The sequence below is a fragment of the Dipodomys ordii genome, unplaced genomic scaffold, assembly GCF_000151885.1.
Source record: "Dipodomys ordii isolate 6190 unplaced genomic scaffold, Dord_2.0 Scaffold120, whole genome shotgun sequence".
In the NCBI taxonomy this organism is placed as follows: Eukaryota; Metazoa; Chordata; class Mammalia; order Rodentia; family Heteromyidae; genus Dipodomys; species Dipodomys ordii.
The window spans coordinates 2744496-2766359 of record NW_012267336.1 but is presented as its reverse complement, the minus strand read 5'-3'; the positions used below and the strand labels follow the sequence as shown (position 1 = coordinate 2766359).

At 44.1% G+C, this 21864-nt stretch overlaps 1 protein-coding gene across 3 annotated transcripts in view; it reads left to right on the top strand.

Moving 5' to 3' along the window:
* Mapk14 (mitogen-activated protein kinase 14) overlaps positions 1-21301 on the top strand; it is a 64708-nt gene extending 43407 nt beyond the window's left edge. Inside the window, exons 9-12 of one of the 3 annotated variants that reach the window (XM_013029615.1) lie at positions 11152-11231; positions 12569-12647; positions 16680-16853; positions 18343-21301. In XM_013029615.1, coding sequence (XP_012885069.1) covers positions 11152-11231; positions 12569-12647; positions 16680-16853; positions 18343-18410 — 401 coding nt within the window. In that variant the 3' untranslated portion in view covers positions 18411-21301. Of the gene's footprint in view, positions 1-6735; positions 6816-11151; positions 11232-12568; positions 12648-16679; positions 16854-18342 lie in introns of those variants that run through there. The other 2 variants (XM_013029614.1, XM_013029616.1) reach the window with 2 other exon arrangements.
* Positions 21302-21864: the final 563 nt, after the last annotated feature.

Sequence of the window (21864 nt, the reverse complement as noted above, 5' to 3'; positions counted from 1 at the left end):
CCCTATTGCATCAACTGCAGCTCTGTCTCCCAGAGATCACAGTCTTGCTTTGTTGTCCTGCTTTCCTGTGTAATCAAGTAAATTAAGTGAATTTCCTACATGTGTCAAAGCATGCCCTGCTCTCATTTGCATTGAACTAGCGCTCTTACTACTAGTGCTCTTACTTGACTGGAGGACTGGGGGACCATTGTGCTACAACCCACTTGCCTTCCACTGATAGCCTGCTCAGTGGATGAAATTAGCACCTACAGTTACTCATTTCTTCTTCCCATCTCTTCCAAACTTGTTGTGAAACAGTTCAGACACGCTTCAGAACAAAGAGTAATAAATGACCACCTGGGTCCACTCTACCCAGATGAAGTGATAAAAAGGTGGGTAGTTGAACCAAGGCTTCTGGAGCGCCCCCTGTGGTCATATTTCATGGCTTTCAGTTGTTGGTTTCAAATGCTCTTCTCATTTTCTTCTCTTCTTCCTCCTCCTTGCCCCCCTACAATGCTGGGGTGGAATTCAAGGCCTCGTGACTGCGTGTAAGCACTCTATCACTGAAACAGAATTACCTCTCCAGTCCTCTTCCTCATGTTTACAAAGTGATTTCACTCTACACACTAAAAGCCTTAATAAATGTTGGTAACTTTAGAATGTATATTTCCAGAAAAGGCTAAAGTTCTTGGGTTTATTGACAAACCTAAGGTGCCTTACTAGTTGTGTGTGTGTGTGTGTGTGCGTGTGCATGTGCGTGTGTGTGTGTGTGTGTAACTGGAAATCCAGAAGAGAAAGAAGTAGGCTGGGTTTCATTGGAGCTCATCCTGTCTGTCCCTATGAGCTTCTCTACTCTGTGTGGATCTAGTTCACTGGGAGCTGCTGCTCTCAAGCAGGTAGGTCCTGCACAAGGTCTATTGCTCATCATTAACTTTGGTTCATAGATGCTTCTGAGGAGTTATTAAGATACTAAAAGTGACCAAAATATCCTTCTTACCTTTCTCTCCAATTATCCATTGTCCTTTTTGTTTTTTTTCCCTTATCTCTTCATTCTAACTACATTTTGCTCTTGTTTCAGAGAACTTGCATTAAAAAATAATCTTCAAGGCCAAGCACTGGTGGCTCATGCCTGTAATCCTAGCTACTCAGGAGGCTGAGATCTGAGGATTGCGGTTCAAAGCCAGCCTGAGAAAGTCTGTGAGACTCTTATCTCCAATAAACTCAGAAAACCAGAAGTGGTGCTGTGGCTCTAGTGGTAGAGCACTAGCCTTGACCTGAAGAGCTGAGGGACAGCGCCCAGGCCCTGAGTTCAAATCCCACGACTGACAATAATATTACTACTAATAAATAATAATATTCAAGCCAGATACCAGTGGCTCCTACCTGTAATCCTAGCCACTCTGGAGGCTGAGATCTGAGAATGGTGGTTCAAGGCTAGCCTGGGCAAACAAATCTGGAAGACTTATTTCTAGTTAACCAGCAAAAGACTGGAAGTGGAAATGTGGCTCAAGTGGTAGAGTACTAACCTTGAGCAAAAAAGCCAAACCAGAGCACAATTCTATGAGTTTAAGCCCCAGTACTGGATGCACATGCACACAACAAATTTCAGTCCAGATCGCCATTTTCTATATTTGTTATATTTTTTTTAAAGGGTGGGGGGCTGAGAAGGTGGCTCAGTGGTAGAGCGCTTGCCTTGCATGCCTGAGGCCCTGGGTTCGATTCCTCAGCACCACATAAGCAAAAAAGAAAAAAGCCGAAGTGGCGCTGTGGCTCAAGTGGTAGAGTGCTAGCCTTGAGCTGAAGAGCTGAGGGACAGTGCCCAGGCCCAGAGTTCAGGCCCCACGAATTGGGGGGGGGGGAGGATAGGGAGAACTCAAGGGGAGGGGGGCGTTATGATTCAAGTTTAAAGCACAGTAAATGGATCTTCTACCCAGGGGTAAAAGGAGGTTACATCTGTTAGAAAAGATGGCTTGCTATGGAAATAGCTTCTTGTCATACTGCATTAAATTTTGCTATGTTCTACTGCTATTGCTGCCTGAAACTCCTCCTGGCTTGTCTGCCTGGACATATGGTTGTGGCCTTGCAATACCTGGTCCTATTGAAAGACTGGGCTTGTGTTTAGGTGGAAATGCAGCTTTCGGGAAACCTAGGGTTTACATACTTTGGCTTGCTTTATTCAAATACTCTTAGCAACTAAGCAGATTTCTTCTTTATATCATGCGGTAACTAATCTTCAGAACCCTGGCTGCCATACTGTATCAGCCCTGCCCATAGCCCTTACATGCTCACACACTGTATCTGCCTACTTTTCTTGGTGTGAACACTTCATAGCACTGTCTGCCTACTTTTTATGGTGTGAACACATCAGGTGGGGTGTTTGAGACTTCTGTCAGGTTCAGTAGTAAATGAAACAGCTTTTTTGAAACAATTTTTGGGTGTAAACTTTCATAAAATATGGTTTTGAGGGCCAGGTAGATTGAATCAGATTGAGAAGCCTATGGAAGTATGTCTTTTTCAGAACAGCCAGGATTTACCAAACTACTCCATCAATGATGTTACCTGCACTCAAAACTGAGTGGGAACCGGGTGCCAATGACTCACACCTGTAATCCTAGCTACTCAGGAAGCTGAAAGCTGATGATTGAGGTTAGAAGCCAGCCTAGGCAGACTCTTCATTTAACCAAAAAAAAGACACACCTGGAGGTGTGGTTCAAGTGGTAGAGCTCTGGCCTTAGTGAAAAAGCCAAATAAGAGCTTGAGGTCTTGAGTTCAGGTCCCAGTACTACTATTAAAAAATTAAGCCAAGGGGCTGGGAAGGTGGCTCAGTGGTAGAGCGCATGCCTTGCATGCCAGAGGCCCTGGGTTCGATTCCTCAGCACCACATAAGCAAAAAGAAAAAAGCCGGAAGTGGCATGGTGGCTAAAGTGGTAGAGCGCTAGCCTTGAGCTGAAGAGCTGAGGGACAGTGCCCAGGCACAGAGTTCAGGCCCCATGACCGGACCCAAAAAAAAAAAAAAAATTAAGCCAAGAGCCAGCAGCACCTGCCTATAATCCTAACTATTCAGGAGGCCGAGACCTGAGGATCGTGGTTCAAAGCTAGCTGGGATAGGAAAGTCCGTAAGACTTTTTATTTCCAATTAACCACAAAAAAGCCAGAAGTGGGGTAGTGGCTTAAATGGTAAGAGTGCTAGCCTTGAGCAAATAATTTCAGACACAGCCCCAAGCCCTGAGTTCAAGCCTAGGAATAGCACAAAAATAATAATTTTTTAAAAAGCTGGGCACCGGTGGCTCACACCAGTAATCCTAGCTACTCAGCAGACTGAGATCTGAGGACCGTGGTTCAAAGCCAGCCCGGGCAGGAAAGTCTGTGAGACTCTTTATCTCCAGAAAACCACTCGAAAACAGGAAGTGGCACTGTGGCTCAAGCAGTAGAGCATTCGCCTTGAGCTGAAGAGCTCAGGGACAGCGCCTAGCCCAGAGTTCAAGCCCTATGACTAACCCTCCCCCCCCAAAAAAAAAATGGGCTGGGAATGTGGCTTAGTGGTAGAATGCTTGCCTAGCATGCATGAAACCCTGGGTTTGATTCCTCAGTACCACATAAACAGAAAAGACCAAAAGAGTGCTGTCCTTGAACTAAAGAAGCTCAAGGACAGTGCCCAGTCCCTGAGTTCAAGCCCCTGGACTGGCAAAAACAAAACAACAGAAATGATTTGTAGGAGTTACTTAGACAAACATCTTCTGATTGCCAAATTAGGTGAAAGACAAAAACACTATGATAGAAGAATGTTATTAGGAAAATAAATGAGAGAATTTTCAAACTCAAGATACCCAGGAAGAGCCGGGCGCTGGTGGCTCACGCCTGTAATACTAGCTACTCAGGAGGCTGAGATCTGAGGATCGCGGTTCAAAGCCAGCCCGGGCAGGAGAGACCGTGAGACTCCTATCTCCAATAAACCACCAGAAAACCAGAAGTGGCGCTGTAGCTCAAGTGGTAGAGCGCTTACCTTGAGCTGAAGAGCTGAGGGACAGCGCCCAGGCCCAGAGTTCAAGCCCCACGACCGACAAAAAAAAAAAAAAAGATACCCAGGAAGAGCTTATGGAAGAGTTCTTATTTGAGCAGAGATTAGAGGGTCAATAACAAGGGGAAATGCTTGGTACAAGGGGGAGAGAGAGAGGTGTGAGTATTTTCCTTTTAACTTAGGAGTGTCTGAAAGTTGCTGTGAATTGAAGCACTGGGTGAGTTCGGGATTCATAGTTTAAGGCAGATTCAGAAAAGTTTGATTCCAGTCCCAGAGGGCTGTGAGTATGAAGCTGAGTAACTGAGGCTTGTTCGCCACCCATATGGAGAAAGGTATGGAGTGTAACCCTCGTGATGGGAGCCACTGAGGTTGGTTCCCATGAGTTTGGGCATCTGGGAGGCCACTCAATAGTTTCTTACAGACTGGATGAGACTTGACTTTCCTGCCAACTAGTCCAGAGTCACTAAACAAAAGTATCAGTCTCTACTGCTTTATTTTATAGGTCAGTTTTGATTCATATAGGATGACCTGTTAAGGATTTAAATAGTCTATTTTTTTTCTCTTGTGTGATACACTATATTGTGGGAACTCTGTGAAGGAACTAATTTGTGTAAATTGAGTAATTTTAAATAAGCTAAGAAGATTATTTTTCTTTGTAGGTCCTTGGGGCTTGAACTCTGGGCCTGGGCACTGTCCCTGAGCTTTTGCTCAAGGTGAGCACTGTACCACTTGAGCCACAGTGCTACTTCTGGCCTTTTTGAATAGTTTATTGGAAAAAGAGTCAGACAGAGTTTTCTGCCCAGGCTGGCTTTGAACAGTGATCCTTGGATCACTAGGATTACAGGTGTGAGCCACTGGCATCTAGCTGATTCTTCACTTTTAGAGTAAGAAAGTATTCATCTTGCCTCATTCCTGTTCTGTGCCCATGAACAATATGCTTTAAGAAATGTTTCTTTTAGCCGGGTATCAATGGCTTACGCCTGTAATCCTAGCTACTCAAGAGGCTGAGATCTGAGGATCCAGGTTCAAAGCCAGCCTGGGCAGGAAACTCCATGAGACTCTTATCTCCAGTAAACCACTCAGAAAACCAGAAGTGGTAGAGTGGTCTCATTGAGCTGAAGAGCTGAGGGACAGCGCCAAGGCTCAGAGCTTAAGCCCCATAACTAACAAAAAAAGAGAAAAAAAAGACATGTTTCTTTTATATTCTTAATTTTGAAATAACATGTTAATTCCCTTGTTTCTAATTTATTTCCTGAAGAATATAGGTGTTTGGGTCTAGGATGGGGTTTTGCAAACTTTTTCTTTACTTTTTTTCTTCTGTGCTGGAACTAGGGCTTCAGCTCTGGGCCTCACGTTGTTTGGCTTTTTTCCCTCAAGGCTAGCATTCTACCATCTGAGCCACACATGCACATCTGGCTTTTTGCTGATTAATTAGAGATAAGAGTCTTTAGGATTTGTGTGCCCCAGGTGGCTTCCAACCAGGATCCTCAGACCTGTTTCCTGAGTAGCCAGGATTGCAGACATGAGACCTGGTTGCCCAGATGAACACTTTTTTTCTGGTCATGGAACTTGAACTCAGGCCCTGGCACTGTGCCTAAGCCTTTTTGTGTGCAAGGCTAGCGCTCTACCACTTGAGCCACAGTGCCACTTCTGGTTTTTTGAGTGGTTAATTGTAAATAAGAGTATCATGCTGGGGGCTCATGCCTGTAATCCTAGCTACTCAGGAGGCTGAGATCTGAGGATCTCGGCTCAGAGCCAACCTGGGCAGGAAAGTCCGTGAAACTCTATCTCCAATAAACCACCAGAAAACCGGAAGTGGCGCTGTAGAGCGCTAGCCTTGAGCTTATGAGCTGAGGGACAGTGCTCAGACCCAGAGTTCAAACCCCATGACCGACCAATTAAAAAAAAGTATCATGAGGACTTTTCTGCCTTGGTTGACTTTGAATTGTGATCCTCAGATCTCAGCCTCCTAAGTAGCTAGGATTACAGGTGTGAGCCACCCGTGCCTATATTCTATATTCACTTTGCCTTTGTAAGATTTAAAACTGGTGTGTTCTGCTTCTTTGTGGAGCTCTGGAAAGAACATACAGTGAGAAAGCACCCTCTGCTGGCCCACTGCAGCAGTCGTGGGAGGGAAAAGTTTCTTTAGGGTGTGTGGAGGGGGCAGGCTTTGGGATCACCACAGGCCTCTGGACTGGCATGTTTCAAGCTCTTCAGGTCAGGCCTTAGGTGAATAGTCACAAATAGACTGCATGTCCCTAGCTGCTGTGCTCTTTCTTTTTTTTTTCTTTTCCTTTCTGTATCCCTCTGCTTGCCAGCACTCAGTATGTGCCAGGTCCTAGTACTTTGGTGGAAGGTGAGGAGGTATGTACAGGCTGAGCCTCTGGACTAAGTGGAGACTTTGCATTTTCATCTGCCATCTTTGGCAGCTAAGCTCCAGCCAAAGTCGCTTCATTTTACTGATTGGTGATGTTGACAGATGCACAAAATGAATCCAAGTTGGTACATTTGGGGCAACGTTTAGACTTTTGTACAGGGGTGCATGTCCTCCTTAAATGACTGTTCCGCAGAAGGCTTGACTAGATGAGTCCACCTTATTGGCTTGGTTTGGGCTTGTTGGGATGTTTTGTTTATTTTGTTATATTTGTTATGGTTTTGTTGTTTGTTTTTATTTATTCATTTGTTTGTTTCTTTCATTTTTATTTGTCCCAACATTTTCCTTTATAGTCTACCATTAGATATTGATCAGTTGAAGCTCATTTTAAGACTCGTTGGAACCCCAGGGGCTGAGCTTTTGAAGAAAATCTCCTCAGAGTCTGTGAGTTGATGCTTTGATTGTAATTACCTGCCCTGTGGGGAGTCTCTGCCACTTGCCTTCCATCGTTCTGTACTTTGACCCTGGTATGTTTGTAAGCACAAGTGCCCTTTGTATGCTGATGTCTGAGATGAGGTATATGTGTGTGTGTGCGCGCGCGCATGCGTGCTTGCTTGCATGCAAGAGTGTGTTTTGTTCCTTTTTTCTGGGTATGTACTTGGATCTCAGGAACCTCTGTTGGGCAGTTGTAGCCCAGAAAATATGAATTGGAAAATTGTGCCTTTATTCCTCATGTCCTCACTACATTCTCCCAGAAGTTTCATGGACAATGAGCTTTTTTTTTTTGCTTTCTGGCTGTGCTGGATCTTAGCACATGGGCTTCCCCATCAATTAATCTAACCTCATCCCTAAAAGAATGAAATGTGCATCATTTCCATGCTCCTGTTTCTCTCCCAAGGTCACTCACTTTTTGCTGTTGTAGAACGGACACACATCCAACAAAGTATTTGTTCACACTAGGGTTTCCTCTCTTGCTAGTCCTCAGACCACTCAGGAAATACCTCTGCTCCTGGTATTTCTGCAGGAGAGTGGTGTTAAGTCCTCCTTATGAACTCCAAGCTGAGTAACCTAAGGAAAGGCTGTGGAACTGGTGCCTTTCTGCTCCAATTCCTGTAAGCAGGGATTTGGAAAGGAGCCCCAGGCAGGTGACCCTGGCTTACTTTGACAATGACTTCCTGCTGTTGATCATTTGCTCGGGCCAGAGCCTTGAGAGGAGCTACAGAAGTCCAGCCTTTCTCCTGTTTCCCTTCGTCTGCCCCACCCTGCAGTTGGATAAAAAGGAAAAAAGTGTGCAAGCTCCAGCTGCGTCTTCCTGGATTCCTAACTGAAAGGCTCCTTTGCCCAATTGGGAAGCCAGCTGTGTAGCTCGAGGCAGGCATGAACAGGTGGGTTTAGTGGTTCATCACCTCCCTGACAAAGAATACCATCTTTGGTGTGCATCTCTCAGAAGGACCACACAGCTCAGTAATGTCAGTCTCCAAGCTGCAGAGCTTCAACAAAGGGATGTTCTGGCTCTATTTTGTTTGTTTTGTTTACTTGCTTAGGATAAGGAGGCAGAAGCACAGGGACGCTGTGACTTGCTGGAGTCATGCTGAGTCATTTGGCAGAGTGAAATAGAGCTAGATTCCAGATGTCCTAATCATCTCATGGGGCTATGCACTATTTTGAGAGTCATTGTCAGAAGTATTGACCACAGTCTCCATCCGAACACTCCTTTTCTTTTTTCCTTCTGAAGTACAGAAGCTGGGTTAGTGTGAATCAGAGAAGATAAAATGCTAAAGAAAGACGTGAGGTTTTGTTGTTGTTATGTTTTTGCCAGTCCTGGGGCTTGAACTTGGGCCTGAGCACTGTCCCTAAGCTGCTTTTTGCTCAAGGCTAGTGTTCTAGAACTTGAGCCACAGCACCACTTCCAGCTTTTTTCTGTATGTGGTACTGAGGAAATGAACCCGGGGTTTCATGCATCCTAGGCAAGCACTCTACCACTAAGCCAAATTCCCAGCCCAGAATGGGTTGTTTTTATGTTTTAAAAATATTTTGGCTTAGGACTGGGATATAGCTCAGAGGCAAAGCATTTGTCTAACAAGTGCAACATCCTGGGTTCGATCCCCAATACCAAAAATAAATAAATAAATATTTTGGCTTAGATTTGCCAAAAGGACAAGGGCCAGAAGGAGGGTTGGAAAGAAGCTCAGTTAATTAATGAATGGTGCTAATGAGACTGGGAATAATGGCCTCCCTCGACCCAGCCATCTGCCCTAGAGATGAGAGGTTCCAAAACACAGGATGGCTAACCTAGTGCATACCTGTCATTAGTCCATCATTTGTGTTTAAGGAAGAAATGGTGTTGGGTACGTGAGCTAATAAGGAGCTGTCTTTATCTTATGGGAAATGGACACATCATATATTTCAACAGCTTCCATACAGCACTGGACATTATGGAATTAGCCAAAATAAAGAACATACTCAATACAGTATTGAGTACAAGAAGAAGAACAGAATGAATTTCCTCATTTAATTGTGGCAAGTGGATAAAAACAGTTTATTTAAAAGTGCAGCCAAAATTAATTTACTGTGAATGACAGTGCCCAAGTACCTGTTTATTTTTAAAGTACATGATGTGGCACATGCCTATAATCCTAACACTCTGGGAGGCAGAAGCAGGCACACCTAGAGTTTGGGGCAAATCAGAGCTGCATATTAAGAATCTATCTCAAAAAAGCAAGGGCTGAATGAGAGATTGCTTGTATTCACAAGGCTCTGGGTTCCATCCCCAGCACACTGGGGGAAAAAAAAATCTCATGATGTGTGGAATATGGATGGAGAAATAAAACCAGGTGAGTAAAATTGCTCAAAGATTTTAAATGCTTGAAACATGGTAGACATAAAGATAGGTTTTTTTTATTGTTTTTATTATTCCTGAAAAGCAACTAGTAACCTCAGCCTGCATTTGTAACAGGGACATTCTGAGTAAGGAAATGCAGCCAAGCTGGGTGCTGGTAACTCATACCTTTAATCCTAGCTACCCGGAGGCTGAGTTCTGAAGACCACAGTTCAAAGCCAGTTTGTGAGACTCTTATCTCCAGTTAACCAGCAAAAAAACTAGAATTGGAGCTGTGGCTCAAGAGGTAGAGAGCCAGCCTTGAGCACAAAAAGCTAAAGGACAGCACTTGGTCCCAGAGTTCAAACTCAGGACTAGCACAAACAACAACAACAAAAAAAAAACCCAGAAAATGCAGTCAGCATAGGGAAAAGGTTAGGATGTGGCATAAGAAAGGGGATAAATTGGATGTTTGTGGCTTAAGGATAGAGAATTTATTTGGTTGGTATCCTAGAACCTTGAGTAACCAGGGAAAGAACAAAACATTGTATTGCAAAAGCAAAAGCTTGACTCACAGTTTTTTCTGGAACTATAAGCTGACAGGAGGAGGATGTCATCACCTACTGATTAAAGAAGACAGAACCAGAACATGTCCAGGCCACGTACTGCTCCCAAAAAGGAAGATGGTTGGCAGGATTCCAACATTGAAGGCCTAGCTAGTAGCCTACCATTGCTGGTTTACTTTGTGACCCTCTTTTCTGCCTTTGTCATTTCTCCAGGCTCATTTTACCAGATGGTTTCTTTAAAAGGTGCATCTACACTGTGTGATGACAGTGTGCTGGCTTTTGTCTTTGAGATAAGTGAGCAGAATGGAGCATGTGGTCCTAGCTCTGTCCCAGAGGCCAGCTGTAGACACACCTTAGCAGTAATCTGGCCACAAGGGAGTTGCAATCAGAGGTGGAGCTTAAGTATTAATTAGAGAAATTATTCAGGGAAGCCTTGAAGAGGCAAAATGATATGGCCATGGCTTTTATTGAAGATGATACTGCAACTGAAGTAAGGAACTGATTTTAACAAGGAAGGAAAGTTGAATAAAGTTGAGGATTTAGAAAACAAGTTAACCCTTGGTTTTTATACTTTGGGGAGTGAGTGACTTATAATTGGGGAATTGTGTTAAGTTAAGTAGAACTTAAATGTGATAAAAACTCAGTTCTGCCTCCATCATAATCTGTTTTGCACACTTCCTCCCAGCTGTCTGTTCTGTGAAATTAATCTGTTACATTTACTCATTAGAGAGACTTGTGGAAATAATCTTTGTAGCATGTCATAATTCTGTCGATGGCTTGTGACTTCTATTTTGCCTCTGCTGTTATCCTCTAACTTGCCTCCCCTCCTCCACTTACCCTGTATGTTTGTGGCATGTATTTTGAATGTTCCACAGCTAATGTCTTTGAGACGGGGCATCACGTACCAATCTGCCCTCCCATTCATGTCTTCATTGGGAGGGCTGATGCCTTGGAGAACCAATGCCACAAATACTGAATCTCTTCCTTGATTGGATATTTCATTTTCCTCAGTCATCTATTTTTAATCCCACAGGCACACAGGTTTTGACCATTAGTTCTTGAAACAGTTCTCTGGCTGGCATCCTGGATCAAGGAGCAATCAGATTCCAGAGGACCTAGACTATTGAACATTGAAGATGATGCTAAAAGCAAAGAAACCAAACTTTTCCTATGTGCATGGCTACTCCCTGGCTACGAGCCTAACTAACAACCTGAGCCATTCACCAAAGCATGCCTTAACATGCAGCCTTGGGCACTAGCCTGGGGTGGGTGGGAGCAGGGTCTTGTTTTGTGTTGAGGGTGGATTTTTTTTAACTTAAAACTTTGAGTTGGAAAGTTTTTTGTTTTTGTTTTTTTGCACTGTGTGTTTAACAATGCCCTTGACCGGGGATCTAAGATATTAACCAGCTTCAGCAGATTATGCGTCTGACGGGGACGCCCCCTGCTTACCTCATTAACAGGATGCCAAGCCATGAGGTGAGAAAAACAGTGAGGCACAGGAGTGCCTCTCTCAGAAGGCTGCATTCTCTGTATTGCCACTGTGTAACTGACACAGGCTTCAGTGTCACTGAATGCTTGCTTGCATGTGCCCCAAGGAGTCCTGAGGCCATGACTGAGTGTGCTGTCGCAAAATGTCACATTTGACATCAAACATCACCAATCAGTGGGATCAAGAATGAGTGTTAGGCTCGTAAAAATGGTATTCCTTTGGTATGTGGGCTTGTAAATTTAGGGTACAAGGTCCTGTGTGTTTCTTCCTGTAGTTAAAGTGATTACTATCATATGGGTTCATCCAAGGTGTAGTTCACTGACATCATCAGCATGCTTTTCTGTTCACCTTTTTTTTTTTTTAAAGTGCCGGTACTGGAGCTTGAACTCTGGGCCTCCTCCTCTCTGCTCAGTATTTGTGTTCAAGGCTGATATTCTACTACTTGAGCCACACCTCCACTTCCAGCTTTTTGCTGGTTAACTAGAGATGAGTCTTTTTCTGCCCAGGCTAGGTTTGAACCTTGATTCTCAGGTTTCTACTTTCTAAGTAGCTAGGATTACAGGTGTGTGCTACCAGCCGGCACCTAGCTCACCTTTTTATTTTTATGACTAAAAGTTCTATTTAAAAGAAAATACACATAAAATTGAATAAATACGATTCTAGGTAGAACTAGAATCTCTCTTTACCAATTCTTACTTAATCTAACTAGTTTTACAGTCAATGGTAACTAGGGCCCTTCTTTGTAAGATGCCCTTTCTATTTGGGGGAATGAGGCTAGGATCACAGAGGGTCCTTTCCCCTAACTTTGTTTCTATTTCTGCTGCATTTGCCCAGTCTACATATATCTTTATTAAAGGTTTGACTGTTCTTTGTATGAGAGTGGTTTTATCTCTGTTCTTGAAACATTAGTTTCAAGTTAACAAGAATGAAATAGTTAACAAGAATGAAATATGGCCATGTGTATGTCCAATTCCTATAACTTTCTTTTCAATGCAGAAAGCCTCTCAACTGCTCTTCTGTACCAACTCCTCTGTCAAATTTAAATGTTTAGGAAAACTGCTTCAGAAAAAGAGCTGCTTAGAAGTCTTGACCTTCTGTTTTTAAACTTCTGATCTTAGTACAGTCAGAAAGCTAACAAAAGAGAACTGAATTGGTTAGTTGTCTTATTAACATGGAATGTCGCTGTGAGAGAAAGCACATAAATAAAGATGATGGTCATATATAGAGAAATTAGGAGACAGTAAAAAAAGTCTTTGATGAATGTTCTGAATCAGGACCAAGATACTGTTGAACAAAGTCATTCTGAAAACCTTTATTTTTACAGGCAAGAAACTATATTCAGTCTTTGACCCAGATGCCTAAGATGAACTTTGCAAATGTATTTATTGGTGCCAACCCCCTGGGTAAGTTAATCATATTCTCATTTCATGGTATTGATTTGGTTGTGACATGATTTAGGAATTTGAAGGAAGTTTTTCCCTTTTACCAAATAAGTGTATTATCAATTAAATTTTTTATACTTTTTTATTGTAAAAATACTGTACAGAGCGGTTACAGTTATGTCAATTAAATCTTGAAATTCGATCAATAATGGCATCTATTATTTGTGTTTGTGTTGTCACTTTTTTTCCTTTTCTGTAGTTTGTAGGACTTGAACTCTGGGTCTGGGCACTGTCCCTCAGCTCTTCATCTCAAGCCTGGCACTTTCCCACTTCACCACAGTGCCACTTCTGGTTTTCTGGTTGTTTATTGGACATAGAATCTTACAGACTTTCCTGTCTGGGCTGGCTTTGAACCATGATCCTCAGCTTTCAGCCTCCTGAGTAGCTATACCAGCACCCAGCTGTCACTTTTTTACAAAGTGGGGGGGGGGTGGGCCTGGGCATTTGGCTCAGTGGTAGAGTGCTTGCCTTGCATGCACGAGGCCCTGGGTTAGATTTCTCAGCACAACATAAGCAGAAAAAAGGCAGAAATGGCCCTGTGGCTCAAGTGATAGAGTGCTAGCCTTGAGCTGAAGAGCTGAGTACAGCACCCAGGCCCAGAGTTCAGTCCCATGACCTACAAAAAAAAAAAAAAGGAAGTGGCGCTCTGGCTCAAGCGGTAGAGTGCTCGCCTTGAGCTGAAGAGCGCAGGGACAGCACCCAAACCCAGAGTTCAAGCCCCACGACTGACCAAAAAAAAAAAATGTATATGTGGGCTGGGAATGTGGCTTAGTGGTATAGAGTGCTTGCCTCACATGCATGAAGCCCTGGGTTTGATTCCTTAGTACCACATAAACAGAAAAGGCTGGAAGTGGCGCTGTGGCTCAAGTGTTAGTTAGCCTTGAGCAAAAGAAACTCAGGGACAGTGCTCAGGCCCTGAGTTCAAGCCCCAGGACTGGCAAAAAAAAAAAAAAAAAGTATACGTGTGGCTGAGTGCTGGTGGCTTACCCCTTGTAATCCTAGCTACGTAGGCTGAGATCTGAAGTTCATGGTTCAGAACCAGCCCAGGCAGGAAAGTCTGTGAGACTCTGTATCTCCAGTTAACCACCAGAAATCAGGAAATGGAACTGTGGCTCAAAGAGTGCTAGCCTTGAGCAAATATGTTGAGGGACAGCACCCGGCCCTGAATTCAAGACCATCAAAAGAAGGGGAAGCTGGGAAGATGGCTCAGTGGTAGAGTGCTTGCCTTGCATGTATGAGGTCCTGGGTTCGATTCCTCAGCACCACATAAGCAGGGGAAAAAAAGCCGGAAGTGGCGCTGTGGCTCAAGTGGTAGTTAGCCTTGAGCAAAAGAAACTCAGGGACAGTGCTCAGGCCCAGAGTTCAGGCCCCACAACCGTACCCCAAAAAGAAAAAAAGGGGGGGAAGTATGTCTATAACCAACAGATTTAGTTTGAGAAATAAGTGGTACAGTAAAGAAAGGAAAGGAAACCAGGCACCAGTGGCTCACGCCCCTGGCTAGTGGTAGAGCACTAGCCTTGAGCTGAAGAGCTCAGGGACAGCGCCCAGGCCCAGAGTTCAGGCCCCACAACCAACAAAAAAGAAAAGAAAGGTCTTGAAAAATTAAGAGCGAAGACTGAGGCAGCAGGAAGGTGGGTACAGATGACAGCCTGTGGATTGTTCACAACTGCTGTTAATTTATATTGTCCCACACGGAGGGGGAAATAGTTGAAGCAAGGATGGGTGTTCAGTGGATGCACATGGCATCACCTGCAGGCGCTGTGCTCCTCACATGTGCAGGGAGCTACCTGGTGCACTCAGGTTCTTCCCTTTCCTCTGTTCCTTAGAGGCTTACCCATCTATTCTGCTTTGCAAAGCTGACTTGCTTTCCTATACTTTAGATTGATTCCATATTCCTTCCTCCTCCATCACCTCCAGATCCTAACAGCTTCTCAGGAATTGCTCTATTCCTTAAAGCTGCGGGGCTGGTGTGGGCTTGAAATGGCCCCAGAAGGTAGCTTTGCCTGAGGCTCAGGTTCTCTAAACAAGGAGAGTATAGTGGACAGTGCTACTTATTTACAGGCAAACACAGACCAGACCAGTACTTCTCAGGAAAGCATCATTGTCATGACAACTAGTGTCACCAGCTGCCTTTTCTTAACATTATATAATAGGATTGTGTTTGGTCATCTCACTGCGTTTCCTCGTGTCTGTGTGGGGCATCGCTCTGTTGAAGCTCTGCTTCAGGCTTGGTGTTTTCCTTTTAAGGGTTGATGATCATGATGACCTCCTAAGAAATTGGGATAGGAGTGGGAATGTGGCTTAGTGGAAGAGCGCTTGCCTAGCATGCATGAAGCCCTGGGTTCAATTCCTCAGTACCACATACAAAAAAAGCCAGAAGTGGTGCTGTGGCTAGAGTGCTGGTCTTGAGCAAAAGAAGCTCAGGAACAGTGCCCAGGCCCTGAGTTCAAGCCCCATGACTGGCACAAAAAAAAAAAAAAATAGGATAAAGGCCGGCTTGTGTAACCTGTTTTAAGAACTTCACCACAGAAGTTGTGAAGAGGGGTTTCAGTATGGCTGTGATAATTCTTAAAATAGCAGAGATGCTCGTGCTTGGAAGCACATGGCTCTTCTGGATGAATTTGCGCCAGCTTTGGAGATGCAGAGTGTCAGATCTCCACTGTTGCTCTGCTGTCCAGGGATGAATTCACACTCTCTCTGGGTATGTAGGATTCTACGGTTCTTGGTTAAGGTTTACATCTGCTCTAGCATGCTCTCACTTGAGCTGTCCTGTTCCCTTCAAGGATCTGTAGAAGCTCTTGTGGAGCTACAAGTACTCAAAGATGTTGGCAAGAATTATGTGCTAGAAAGCCCCCCACCCCACCCTCTTTTTTTTGTTTGTTTTTTGTTTTGTCAGTCATGAGCTCTTTTGCTCAAGGCTATAGTGTCCTACCACTGAGCCACAGTGCTACTTTGGGTTTTCTGATGGTTAACTGGAGATGAGAGTCCCACAGATTTCCCTGCCCCAGGAGCCATGAGTGCACAGCATGCTGGAAGTTTTGTCTTCGTTGTGTCTTTTATCATTTTGCCAGCCCCCATGGTTCAAATAAAACATAACTCACCTTTTAACTCCTTTGTTAACACACTCAAAAAGATAATTCTGTTTTTTGAAAGAGGAACATCCTTTTTCTGGAAGAACAGCTTATTTAGGTCACACACATCCTGACAGATGTCCCCATCTTCTGGCACTGTGACACTTCAGCATTGAAAAGAACCTGACATCACTTAGCAATTGAGACTGTCATCAAGTGCCTCAAAAGGAGCATCTGGTGCTCACTCAGCATGGTACTCCTCTGAGTTCAGGCATGCCTGATGGCCCGTTGCCAGCAGCAGTGTCATAAAGTCCCTCTTGCTGCAGACAGTATGTCACCACTCATCGGGAGCAAGTACCCTGCATGTCGACTGAGCATAGATGCACCAGCCTTCGAAGTGTTAGCAGCTCTGTTTGGTCAGCCACTGACCATAACACTAATGAAAATTCAGATTGCCCCTTGGATGTTAGTGTATGTGTTTACAGTTGTCAAAATCTTTGAGACATCTTTTTCTTACCTCTGGCCTTACTCTTCATCAAAGTATAGGAAATGATACTTTTTTCTCTCATCGTGGCAAAACCCCATCATAGAATCTACATTCAGTTGAAAAGCAGCAGCCACAAAGATTTTTTTATTCTAAGGAGCGCAAACATCAGAAAACTGTGTGACTGGCAGTGCCCATGGTACTTTCAAGATGAAACTTAGGAACTTGACCTCTTCAGTGAACTCCCCTCCTCTTAAGTACATCTGGAAGGTAATTTGCAAAGTTGCAAATGCCTCTGTTGTGCCACAGTTATGTGGTATGCGCCATGTGATCATGGCAGTATTTATCCTCCGAAGTTACCAGGAGTTTTTTGTTTTTTTTTTCCTAGCATGTTAATACTCTTCATTTTTCCTTTCTGTCTCTGGCACTGACTGATAGCTGTCGATTTGCTGGAGAAGATGCTCGTGTTGGACTCGGATAAGCGGATTACAGCAGCCCAAGCCCTGGCACATGCCTACTTTGCGCAGTACCATGATCCAGATGATGAGCCGGTAGCCGATCCCTACGACCAGTCATTTGAAAGCAGGGACCTCCTTATAGATGAATGGAAAAGTAAGTCCTGAGGGCATGATTCACATGCACCTTGAGAATTTATACTGTAAAATCTTTTCTGGGTAAATCACTCACCAAAGGCTTCAGGAAAAACAAGAGCTGAATGACTCCATTCAACTGAGTAACACTTAAGAGTTGAGGGCTAATGCAGAATGACCATGCCCTACTGATGGAGTCCACTCTAGATGCAGCATCTGGCCTCTGAGCTGCTTCGTTTAGTCGGACAGTATAGCGCTCCTCACAAATGTATAGAGCCTTGAGGTTCTTAAGAGGCTCTTCATTTATAAAAATCTAAGGTGAGTGGGGAGTAGTAAGGCATTATAATTGTATAATTAATAGGGTTTTGAGACAAGAAGGATTTGTATCTTATCTGTTATCTAAAACCTATTTAGAGAAACAGGCATAGAACCCCGAATTTCCATTCCTTATTCTCATTTTTTCTATAAATCACAAGTTCAGAACTCTAGTTAAATCATAAAAGCCAAGACTATCTTTGCTGCAGTTGTGACTACTCTACTCTTTTTTTTTTTTTGCCAGTCATGGGGCCTGAGCTCTGGGCCTGGGCGCTGTCCCTCAGCTCTTCAGCTCAAGGCTAACACTCTACCACTTGAGCCACAGCGCCACTTCTGGCTTTTTCTGCTTATGTGGTGCTGAGGAGTCGAACCCAGGGCCTCATGCATGCAAGGCAAGCACTCTACCACTGAGCCACCTTCCCAGCCCCTACTCTACTCTTTTACTGGGGGAAACTCAGGGCCTCACAATGTGGTTATACATTGTTGTTGATTTTTTTGCCGGTCCTGGGTCTTGAATTCTCAAGCTTGTGCCCAGAGCTAGTGCTCTACCACTTGAACCACAGCTCCACTTCTGACATTTTGGTAATTTATTGGAGATAAGAGTCTCATGGACTTTTCTGCCCAGGCTCTCTTCGAACCATGATCTTCAGATCTCAGCCTCCTGAGTAGCTATGATAACCAGTGCCTGGCTATATTTGCTATTTTTGGAGTAGGGTCTCTCTTCATGTCCCTACCAGCCTGAGCTGCAATCCTCCTATTTGTGCTTTCCTGTGTCACTGGGGAGGACAAGTACATAGCACCACACCCAGTCATTGATTGAAATGGAGTCTCACTAACCGTTTACCCAGTTTGGCCTTGAACCATCCACATCTCTGCCTAGCCAGGATTTCAGGCTTGAGCCACCATGCCCAGCTTCTTCAGGCTTGAGCCACCATGCCCAGCTTCTTTATTCTTGAGCAGCTTCTCCAGAGCTTTAAAGAGAAGGCAGTCAGTGATGAAAGAAAAGAGAAGCAATGGCTCTCTGCACTTGGACTTGTTTGAGTCATATGTCATACTAGGATCTCACACACAGACAATAAAGCCAGTTACTTGGAAGTAGTCCTCAAACCACTCACCCGAATGAGAGGAAGGATCTTGAACTTAGAAGTCAGAATGCCTACCAGCAAAGATGCTCACTCTTCCTTCCCAACTTCCAGGCCTGACGTATGATGAAGTTGTCAGCTTTGTGCCACCACCCCTTGACCAAGAAGAGATGGAGTCCTGAGGACCTGGTTTCTGTTCTGTTGCTCCCACTTCACTGTGAGGGGAAGGCCTTTTCATGGGAACTCTCCAAATATTATTCAAGTGCCTCTTGTTGAAAGATTTCCTCCAACGTGGATGGGGTGCGTGTGTGCATGGTGTGTGTGTGTGTGTGTGTGAGTGTGGATGGGGGTGTATGCATTTGTCTTTGTGGAAGGTGAAGAGCATAATGTGAGCTAACTCTGATCACAGTGACATTATGTGAAGTTGTGATGTCTGTGTCTGTCCTGCCTGCTCTTTTCCCCATCTGAGTACTAACCAGGCTCAGTCCTGCTTGGCTTCCCAGCTCAGATGAGATCGGATGCATTCAAGTGGTATGGCCATAGACTCTGCCTACTCTTTCTGAAAGCTGGCTGAGGCAGACAAGAGCCACTATCTTGTTAGGATATGGAAAATACAAGGTGAAAAATACTACATGTCCCTGGACCTAGTCACGCTTTTGCCTCTTTGGCTTCTCCTGTGGCCCCACCATGGTCAAGTTCACCCTGTGAACTTGACCACATGCCACAGCAGCACATGGAGGAGGAACTCACCTCACTGCTTCAGGTCCAAGGCCTGCCCTCAGTGATGCCGCAGCCGGAAAGGACCATCTGCCTTCTGTGTGCCAGCCTGTGATTAACTTGCTTAGTAGGAGTCTCAGAACTTGACACATTGTGTTTGAAACTATAAATATGTTTGTGCCTTAAAAAGGAGAGAAGGATGTGTAGATAATTGAAAGACTTCAGCTGCTGAAGTTCTGAACCAAGCAAGTAAGACAAGAGCTGTGGGGTGGCCACTATGAGCCAGAAGAAACCAAGTGTGCATGTGTGCGCATGCGTATATGTGCATTTCCTCTCCCTCCAAGCCAGAGGGTGTTGCTTGCTTGTCACCTGCAAGACAGCTCCCCTGAGAATTGACCCCAGTAGTCAGGCACAGGTTTCTGCTGCTGTCTGTGTGCTTCCTGTATGCTCCTTCTTCCTAGCCAAGTGAGGATATGTTTGCACACCTTTGAGCATGTGCCGCTGCTCGTGCTGTTCTCCTCTGAAGGCCCTGGGCCAGGCGAGTCTGCCTGTGAAGACCTCCTGGGTGGTTCTGATCTTGTATCTCCCCAGCTGATGCTGTGGGCAAGTGACTTCATCCTCTGCAGCCCCCAGCGCTTTTCGGCGTTGAATACAGTTGCTACTCCAGGTGCTCTTGCTGGGAAAACCCGGAAAAGATGGAACAGGTGGATGGATAGCATTTTTATTCTTGCCATCTGATTTTCAACGAATTGTTTTCAAAGAGCTATGTTGGGAAAGCCCTGTCTTTCCCCAGGAACATCCCATACTTTGGAAAACAAATCGTTCCCTTCTCTGCCAATTATCAATGCTAAGAACTATTTAAAATCAAAGTGAAAAATACAGAGCTCACGAGCCCAGAAACTCCTTTTGCTATCTTTCTCTAAATATGATTATTTAAAAAAAAAAAAAAAGAAGAAAGGAAGGAAGGAAAACTGGTCAACAAGGTGTCTTTTCTACCCCTCCATGAAAAAAGGTCTTCTTGGCAGCTTAACGTTGATTGATTTTATGGTCTTGGTTTAGGGAGTAATACAATTTGTTTTAGAATTTTGTACATTGCAGGAATCCTTTGAGAATGTGATTCCTTTTGATGGGGAGAAAGGGCAGATTATTTTAATATTTTATATTTTCGCCTTTATAGATGAAATATCCTCAGGGGTAGAGAAGTGTTGCTGTTGTAATTTTCTGAATTTCAAGCATTCTGTGCTGTATGAGGACCCATCTTATTTAAGCCTCTTGTGTACTAAGGAAGTGTAAAGCCAATTTCAGTATTGGCAAATCTTGTATTAAGCCAAGCTTGTCTCCAGACTCGATTTTAGTGAGGTGATGTGCAGCCTCCAGAAGGCAAGGTGGGGCCCCGGAATCCACTGGAGACAGAAGGAAGGCAGCAGGCCCCAGTGGAGTCTCGGGTTATTTGCCTCACCTGGGATTCTGTGTGCTTACAGGAAAGTGAGCAGAAGAGCCTCACTCACATTTGAAATCCTCACCATCAATAGCAAGATGAATTTCATCAGGATGTTTGGTTGTAAATGCTAGTGTGATTTCATACAGAAATACTGCTCTGAATATTGTGTGTATATACATATATATATACATCTGTGTGTATATGTGTATGTACATATATGTATACATATATAAGGTCTTTGCACATGTGACCACATATGTGTTAGGAGGCTTTGTGCTTGGAGAACCTGAACTTGAAGCTGGGAAAGTTCTGTGGATTTTGAGCATAATCCTCCCAGTTTCTCTCAACAGAATTCTGACAAGGGAGAAGAGGAAACTGGTATTTTATTTGTATTCATGAACTTGGCTGTAATCAGGTATGCCATATAGGATATCAGACAATACCACTGGTTAAAAATAAAGCCTATTTTTCAAATTCAGTGAATTTCTCAAATTTATTATGTGTTTCTCTTGATTGTTTTGATTTAATGCACAACATGGCATTGTATCAATATTCTTTCAACTGTGGCCTGGCATGAGATTCTTACAGATCTTAACTCTGAACATTTAGAAAACATTTACTCATGTATTTATAATGAAGAGAATCTGGGTCTGAAAAGTGAAAAAAATAAACAAGGTGTTAGAAGCAGGGTTTGTATTACTGCAGTGTATCCATGTGACCCGGTGGGGCTCAACTGCCCCTGCTGGCCAAACCCCTCCCCCCACTGCTTAGTTTTGTGCAGAACCTGCTAAGAATGGTTTTCCATTTTTTCAAAGGTTGAGAATTATCAACAGAAGAAAATATTTTTGTAGCATGTGAAAAATCATGTCAAATTCAAATCTTGATGTCCACCAATAAAGTTTTATTGGACTATAACTTGTTTCCATATTGTCTGTGGCTGGTTTTGTGCTGTGGTTGACAGTTGAGCAGTCAGGACAGAGAGCAGAGCCTACAGCATGCAAACTATTTAACAGTAGCTCTATCCTAATGGCACTTGAAAATATCATTCATGGGGTTGGGAATGTGGCTTAGCAAGAGTGCTTGCCTAGCATGCACGAAGCCCTGGGTTAGATTCCTTAGCACTACGTAAACAGAAAAAGTCAGAAGTGGTGCTGTGGTTCAAGGGATAGAGTGCTACCCTTGAGCAAAAAGAAGCCCAAGGACAGTGCTCAGGCCCTGAGTTCAAGCCCCAGGACTGGCAAAAAATACAAAAACAAAACAAAACCCACACAAAACAAAAAAAAAATACCATTCAAAACTAGTGAGTTTTTCCCACAGGGCTAAAGAGCCCCACACAGCTGGGTGCTCAGGTCATTTGCTGCTGTATGTCCTAGCTTAATGTCCTGGGAGTGACACCTGATGGGTAGCCCTGGGTGGCTCAGGAGAATATGGAGAACAAACTGTTTTGTCATGTGTCTGCTAGCCCCTGGATGGCACTA